Genomic DNA, 9,025 nt, shown 5'->3' with positions numbered 1-9,025 from the left:
AATGCGCTAAAAGTTTTGATTTTTTACTCGACATTTGAGTTAGTAGGCTTTGACATTGCATTTTTATTCAGTTTCAGTTGTCTTATGCGTTTAATAGTACAAAAGTAATTAGTTAGTAAAAAAATTAGTTCGAAATCATTATCAGGCATTCCGAAAAAAGATTACGTTCTGAGCAAAAAATATTTCTTGTGGGTGAATGTGAAAGTGTTATTTTGGGGGCCAAGTTGCCATCAATGTAACAGGTGCTCCAATTATTGTTTTACAAAATGAGGCACGAAAACTTGACTTTCGAAAGCAGTATGAAATACACGATTGGTGCCACGATTGAATTTTGGGAAAAAGCTAAAATTCCCACGGCGCAAGAAAAAAATTGTATTAAAAACTTAAAAATCTTTACGAGGAATGGAGAAATTTACAAAAACATTCCAAGACTCCTAACGAGAAGTATCGTAAAAATGAAGCAGAGTTTAAGGATAAAATTGAAAACTTCATATTTGACATTGCAGCCATGGATGCCCTAGGCATAATGAAAATGCACGAAGATAAAGACTTTATTTTGCTCCAAAGAAATAGAGGACGTCCAGGTAGTATGTATAGTATGGTGCCGATACTGTACTCACAAGAAAAGAAAAACGCAAAGAGCAACGATTGATAGAAGAAAGAAAGCGCGTTGAAAAGCATTTAGTTCATAGTAAGTTTATTAAAGTTAAGCTTTACTGGTTCTTTTTTTTAATATTTGATCCCATTTGAAGCTAATTATGCTCTTGAAGTCTCTGATACCGAGGACGCTGAAAAGGATATTGCAGTTGGCGAAGAAAATGCAGCAAAAGATATGAATGAAGGCGAAGATACAGACGGAAGTAACATTAATTTACTACCGAAAAAGGCAAATCGAGGAAAATTTAATTTTATTGATGATAGAATGCTTGCATGCATGGACAAATGTAACCTCTCTACAAGAGATGCCATGCATTTGGTGAGTACAACGGTTGCTGCCTTCATAAATACCATGCAAAGTGTTAATGGAACGCCGTCAATAAAAATGGAAGATTTAATTCTTATTCGAACAACACTACATTCGATGAGGGGAGATTATCGTCGCATATAAGCTCAAGAGATTATTAATGGATTCAATGTAAGGGTTTTACTGAATATGTTTATAAGATTTTGGATTCTTGAACTTTCTTTTTACTTGTTTGTAGATTCCCGACGTTTTTGTCCTTCACTGGGATGGCAAGCTGCTTACAGAAATCCGAGGCACAGAAAAGAAAGATAGATTGTCTCTCGTTGTCACAGGAGAAAATATGGAAAAACTGCTGGGGATACCAAAAATTTAAAGTTCAACGGGAGATGCAATAGCTGCAATAATACATAATTTTTTGTGCAAGTGGAAGCTCGATGATTTAGTGGAAATTGTATCATTTGATACAACAGCTGGTAATACGGGAGTTAATAATGGAACAGCGTTCTTGCTTGAAAAAAGGTTGGGCCGAAATCTACTTTTCTTTCCCTGTCGTCACCATGTTAGTGAGTTGCTAGTCAAAGCAGTGTTCGAACTAAATTTTGGCAAATCATCAGCACCGGAAGTTCCCTTAACCGGAAGTTATTAACTTATTTAATCGTTTCTTTAACAGCTGGAAAAACATTAATTCTAAGTTATTCAAAAGTGGAATATCGGAAAATGAAGTTCGGAAAGTCTTTACAATAGCTGAAGTGGAAATTTTTAAGAATTTTTGTCTAACTGCATTAAATAGTCACCCCACTCGTGCCGATTATAAAGAATTACTACAACTCGTTGCTCTTTGTTGGGGAAGACGTACCAAATTTTTCACAAGTACGGTCACCTGGTGCAACATCACACGCAAGGTTTATGTCGAAGTGCCTATATTGCTACAAAATGTTTCTGTTTCGCGAGCAATTCGTGTTAACGACTTCAGAGATAAAGAGTCTAAGAAGCGTTTGTATTTTTTTAACCTGCATCTACGTTCCATATTGGATTCGTTGTGTGGATCCAATAGCTGCTCCACAAAATGACCTTAAGCTCATTCAAGATGTGATTGTATATTTCGATAAGAATATGTATATCCAATGCCTTGTTACATAAAATTAAAAATCATTTATGGTATTTGTCGGAAGAGGCGGTTGGCCCTTCATTTTTTGATGATCAAATTCCTTCTCATGTTAAGCGAAAAATGGTGGAAGCAATTACTAACGATAACCAGAAGGAAGATGCTGTTCCAAAGAGAGTTGTTGCAACAATGTCAGAAATAACGCTATACGGCAGCAAGAATATAAATGATTTTATTTCATCAAGAAGTAAAACATTCTTTACCCGCTTAGCAATTAAAACAAGTTTTTTGGAATCAGATCCTTCAACATGGAAGAACATTAAATACCGAAAATAAAATAAAACTTCATTAAAACAAAACAAGACTAGAAATGTATTAACAACGAAGAAACTATGTTTGTATATAAAATTTGTATCAAAAAACAAATAAATTAAAAAATAAATATTACAAAATTATTTGTGCTGTCTATATGTCAGCGAGTATTTCTCTTAAAAAAATTGTCATAATTTGCTGAGAAACTTTATTTTTCATTGTAAGCAAGACAAAGCTGGGCCATACGTCGTGTGACCAAAAGGCAGCACAACCGTCTGAACAATAATGCACCGCTTGCTTTCACCAGCTACGAAATTTAGGTGGCCATAAGAAGGGCTGAAGTCTCTAAAGCCACTGACTTTCTAGGTCATTTTAAGTTAACTGTGAATGGCCATACTTTTGAAGGCGTTAAAACTCTTTCTCAGAAAATATTTTATATATTTAAAATTTATTTTAATGATTGCAGTTTAGTTGAAAAAATGTTGGGAATGTGATAATGGTAATTAATGGTATCAAGTCTCGTCCACATTTCATCCAGCTATTTTGGGTTTTGCCACCGCCGCTGTTCTCTCCGCAGTCGCGTGCGTTTGTGCCAAGCAAATACGTCAACGCAACCGCAAACAGAATCAGCATGACTCCTCTTTCCCATTCCAACCGACTCGCCGACCAACAGCTGTGCGCTCACCAAGTGAACAACCACCACACTATCTCAAAAAATCACCCTCACCGACAGGCACCAAGCAGTTGGGCATTTTGCAGCCAATGCAGGATCAAACCACGTCACTCATTGCACAGCAAACTATGAAATATGTTGAGGAAGATGAGATACAACCACGCCACAATCGTCAACTGATGAACGGCGAACAAAAGCATTCACCCACTATCGAGACACAGGCGACCATTGTGGCCCACACCCAGGGCAACAATGGTAATAATAATAGTCACAACCACTACCATCACCATCATATAAGTGCAATGGAAGATACTGGCAAGGAGGCAAATTGGGCACCATCTACTTCAAGCTACGCTATTTGGCCGAACGCAATGCACTAATGGTCTCGATTATACGTTGCCGCGGCTTGCCTTCTACGAACGGTGATTGTGGTGGTGGTGGTGGTAGCAGCAACATCGGCAATAGCAACAAAAATTTCTCAAATGGCTCCAATGATATACCGACTGCTTTGAATGGTCGTACACAAACCGCCACCGATCCGTATGTGAAACTACAACTGTTGCCCGACAAACACCATAAGGTGAAGACTCGGGTTGTACGCAACACACGCAATCCAGTCTATGATGAGGATTTCACATTTTATGGCTTGAATATTAGCGATCTACAGAACATGTCCTTGCACTTTGTCATACTCAGCTTCGATCGTTATTCTCGTGATGATGTCATAGGCGAGGTTGTCTGCCCATTATCGTCCATTAAATTTGGCGACATATCTAAAGAAGCTCTCTCCATCAGCAAGGAAACGCAGCCACTTAGTTTGAAGATACGGGCTCAAGGACGTGGCGAGCTATTGATTTTACTATGCTGGCAGCCAGCCTCTGGTCGTTTGACTGTTGTGCTGTTAAGGTCGCGTAATTTGCCGCGCATGGACGTTACCGGTTTAGCTGATCCGTACGTAAAGATCTATTTACTATACAATGGGCAACGCATTGCGAAGAAGAAGACGCATGTCAAGAAGCGCACACTGAGTCCAGTATTTAATGAAAGTTTCGCGTTCGATATACCAGCAGCAGAGGTGAGTTAGATTTTAGATATTTTACACTTTTCCAACGAAGGTATGCAAAAATGTTAAAGTAAGCAGACACCCCCTTCTTCTCTTGTCCGATAGCCGGTTTGAACGGACTACTTTAGAAGCTTAATTTACTCTAGCCCTTTCCATCTCACATACCTTCTAGCCGGTCCTCGGTATCTCCTTGAAGAGGATACCCCCTGTTGTTGAAGAGGAATTGCACAACTTATTTCCCAGGAAAGCGAGGAAAGGAGGAGCTCCATTTATTCATGTGCTATTTCGAAAATCCTGTGGCCCCAGTACAATAGACGGAGGACTTAGAAAGTCCTGGGGACTACACGCCATTCAATTTCCTAACTCGTTGCATGATCGGCACACACGCAGAAAATCTAGGTTTGCCATTTAATCCCGATCGCAAGTAGCCAGCAGTAGGGACCTCTGAGGGAAGGAGACAGTTGAACCCTTTGTCTGTAAATGTCCGGGCTTGGAAGCTACACGATTAAGGTCACTGGATGCTCCTTTCTTCGACAACCCAAATTCCATCAATCTTCTCCATTACATCAACAGCTCTGGTTGGCTGTAGATATCTGCATGTTGGAGGTCTCATAATGGTATAAAAATGGCGCTTTAGTGTTACGTGGAGAGTACCGCAGAGTTCATCAATCTTGTCAAGTAAATACCTGACTTAGCGAGCTCATCGGCTCTCTCATTTCCTTCTATTCCTTTGTGTCTTGGTATCCAGTAAATAGTGACTTCCTCATTTCCGCAGAGTTCATCCATTTCGTATCTGCACTGTTGAACATATTCCGAGTTAGTCCAAGGAGCCAAAATGGCTTTAATAGCAGCTTGGCTATCAATGAAAATGTTTGTCCGAGTATTAAAAGAAGTTAATGTGAGAGCCAATTCAGCTTCTTTTGATGCGGCATAGATTTCAGCTTGAAATATACTACAGTAATTAGACAGTCTGCGGCCGTCGAGCCGAATGGGTTGGTGTGTGACTACAATTCGGAACTCAGAGAGAACAAAGCTGCAAATCTCGGTGAAAGACCAAAAAGAAGAAAACGTTTTTTCTAATATCGGTCGCTTCTCGGCAGGCAATGGCAAATCTCGGAGTGTATTTCTGCCGTGAAAAAGCTCCTCATAAAACTGTAGGCCCCTCCATTTGTGAAACAACATCAAGACGCACGTCACAAATAAGAGGACGAGCTCGGCCAAACACCCTAAAAGATTGTACGTTCGAATTAGGAAGTTGGATATCAAATTGCCGACAAAAGACAGCCGCTCCTACTCCTTCCGCCATTTCGGTATCATCTGCAAAGAAATTGTATGAATGGTGTGTGGACTATAAACCTTTCTGCTATTCATTTTGATCTAATTTAACTCGAGCAATTACGTAGTCTGAGCTTCCGTTTGAACCCAGAATGTGACTGTGAACAGAAAGTCTTTACGAGAATTGCCCTTACATCTTCACTCTAAGAGCAGATCCTTTAGCTGAGTTTCTTATTACTCGTTTGGTTGGATGCCAGTTGAGAATCCAGTGGGAGTTGTGCTCTTAGCGCCGGTTATACATATTCCTGCAATCCTTGCAGTTTCCATACTAGCGAACTATAGAGCATTATTGGTCTTGAATAGTAAACACTCGTACATTTTCAGGGTACCGGGGCAACGCTCGATGGTGTCTCACTGGAGTTAATGCTTTTAGATTGGGATCGGGTTACCAAAAACGAGGTAAGTTCCTATGACTGTTTTTTTTTTCACAAATATCAAAATATATAAAATTTTAAATTATTTCATAATTTCTTTTACTACTAACAGGTAATTGGCAGATTGGAACTGGGTGGTCCAAACTCTGGTGGCACTGCATTGAACCATTGGAATGAAGTATGCAATTCACCACGAAGACAAATTGCCGAATGGCATAAACTTAACGAGTAAAGGAACAAAAATAAAAAATCACAAAAAGTAAAGCAGAAATGATAGTTGAATGTAGAGAGGCGCTTTTCTGCAGGGGAGACAGATTTTGTACTGAAAATATAAAACCTGCACATTTATCTGAAAATACAAATCGACCCACAACTAATACAAGTGTAGCATTGGCACAAAAGCCAACGAACGCACCAAATCCAACACAAGTGAAAAATAGTATTGACAAAAAATATAACGGAAACTGCAAAGAAAAAAGTATTTATTGCGTAAAATGCAATGTTGCAAATAATTTGAGAAATAGTTTATAAAGCAAAAAAATGTACTCAACTATAATTTTATTATAACTAAGACCAGTTATGCATAAATGAAAAGCAACAACAAAAATTGAAATGAAACAACCAGCAAGGCATACAAAAAAAGTACATTTAGAAAAGTGTGTATAAGTGCACACACACCGGTGTAGAAAAAACCAACGCGCACTTTCATAAACATAGAAAGAAATCATACACACACCCAAGTATAAAAAAAATTGAAAATGTTATTGTATTTAATGTGGGGGAAATGAATTTTAAATAAAAAGCATCTATATTTATAGAGAAGAAGGCAGACGGGGGGTAGAGTTATAAGAGAACTATTTCAATTATGTATTTGAGAAATTTTATGTAAACTAATATACCACCACACAAACATGTACCATATGTGTAGAATGAACGCCCTAAACGCCTATCTCAAGTAAAGCGCAAACTACGTATAAAGCAGGCTCAAACATTTTCTTATGCAATAATGACACTCAAACGAGTTATTTAAATGAAATTCCATACATATTTTAAGGTTTTGTAGTAAAATGCCCCTTCTTATATTTTTGCAAAGTAATTTTGTTAGTAAAAAAAGCAGCAAACAAAAAATGGAAAAAATGTTAGCGAATTTAGTTGACCACTACTATTTCATCTTCAAGAAGGGCGAAATATTTTTCTGGGGCTTTATCTATTTTTTTTTGCTTGCCTTTATGTTATTTCTTTTTATTTTATTTTACTGGATATTTATATTTAATTATGTAGCTTTTTTCACGCTGTGTTATGTTTTACTATATTACTTTGTTTGTTATTATGTTACTTTGTGTTATGTTATGTTATGCTAAACTGTATTTATGGTATTATTTTATTTCGTGTTATGTGGTTATTATTACGTTTTGTTTCGTATTTTGTGATATGCCATTCTTTGTGATGCCACGTTAGAATATCTTATTTTTTCTTATATACATAGGTACATTAGGACATATTCCTGTAGTTCCTCGTTCGAACACAGGACCTCAATAAGGGCCGCAATAAAGGCCTCTCACACTGTTATTATTTTTTTTATATTTCAATACTTTGTTTTAGCTGTTTTAGGTTTCTCATTTACTCACAATAAAAATTACTCTGTAAATAAGGGATATTAGTTTAAATTTGAAGAAATTCAATAATCTACACACGTATAATATGTATACATATATAACTTGAGATACTCATTGGGAAAAATATTCAAACCGACATTCATTATACACACTACATTCAAAATATTATAATATATATGTATGTACACATAAGTACTTAAGTAATGTAACCAAGTGTTTAAGTCAATATTTTAAAATTTGTGTTATTTACCACTGATTTATGTGCAATTGTTTGTGTGACACTGAAAAATAAATTGATTGCATCAAATCAATTACCTTAGCTGAAAGCTTTTCGAAACTTTGTTTATATATAAATACAAAATATGAAAACACCAAATGAACTTATAAAATTGTATAGATTATTTGTATATGTATTTGTGTAAAATATTAAATTATATCATACTATTGAATTATATAGTAAAAACAAAAACAAAACTAAGGAAAACTTCATAAATAACATTATGCGCATGAAACAGTATACAGGAGACAAATAGAATTGGGAGGGCAGAATTAACGTTGCCTCGAGTAAAATGTATGGACTGAGTTTATACGTAATATACCTGTATATGTGCATTCATTGCAATTTATTTTTGTATAAAGAACAACAAATTCAGCAGGTAGAGCTTTATGACATCTGCACAGTTCAAAATTTCCCTAAATACTTCCGCATATACGATTCGCCGTCAATCTTTGTAATTCAATCAATGCAAATCTTTCGTATACAGGTGAAAAAGATATATTGCCCGCTAACGTCAAGCGAATACTTTTGCTAATTATGAGAGTTCTGTTTTACGTCTGAAAGATATTTGTGTTACGCTCAAGAGACATATGAAAATAATTATAATAACACACAAACAGTGTTGCCAATTTAGCGACTTTGTCGCTAGAATTGACGACTTTTGCTTGAGTCTTGGCGACAAAAAAAAAGTTTTGACGACAAATATGATTTAGCGACTTATCTGGCGACTTTTGGAGAGCAAATCAAACCCGTTTTAGGCAATAGATACTTTTCTGTCAAGTTGATTACCCGTGAATGCCTTTTACCTTCCATACTCTAGAGTAACAATTTACTGACTATAGGTAAAATAACGCACTACCTATTGGTGTGTTATCGTTGATAAATTATCGATCTATAATTGAAATTTTAAATTTGTTTTTACCTTAAATTTTTTTATGAAATTAACAACAATCATACGTTGTATTAAGAAATAATAAAATATATCTAATTCAATTACACCTTGTTTCACACAATTGTAATGAGTAACCAAATTATTTTTACCACTGATCACATAAGAGCAATGCGGTCGGGGAATCCCCGGATTTTACTATGTTCTGTACGTGAAACAATTGAATTGATATAGGCTCAGTTGTTTGTTTACTATCTTCTAGCTTACTTACTTTTTAATTAATTTTAAGTAAATATAAAATATTTAAATCTATCTCTCAGAATGAATGACTTTTGATATTGGCCCTAGCGACTCAGAGTTATTGGCGTTGGCAATACTGCACATAAATGTGTGTGCAGAGAGACTAATTCCCTTTGT

At 36.3% G+C, this 9,025-nt stretch overlaps 1 protein-coding gene across 1 annotated transcript; it reads left to right on the top strand.

Moving 5' to 3' along the window:
* The first annotated feature begins 526 nt into the window (after window positions 1-526).
* Window positions 527-6,408, top strand: LOC129235384 (synaptotagmin-4-like). The gene is given in 6 exon segments (XM_054869198.1): window positions 527-584; window positions 753-860; window positions 2,920-3,372; window positions 3,375-4,129; window positions 5,777-5,851; window positions 5,939-6,408. Coding segments are annotated over 6 exon segments (1,569 nt in total). The 3' UTR covers window positions 6,059-6,408.
* The last annotated feature ends 2,617 nt before the right edge of the window (window positions 6,409-9,025 follow it).

Source organism: Anastrepha obliqua, chromosome 1 (genome assembly GCF_027943255.1).
Source record: "Anastrepha obliqua isolate idAnaObli1 chromosome 1, idAnaObli1_1.0, whole genome shotgun sequence".
Taxonomy (NCBI): domain Eukaryota; kingdom Metazoa; phylum Arthropoda; class Insecta; order Diptera; family Tephritidae; genus Anastrepha; species Anastrepha obliqua.
The sequence above is the reverse complement of the archived record's forward strand: the minus strand, read 5'-3'. Positions and strand labels throughout refer to the sequence as shown.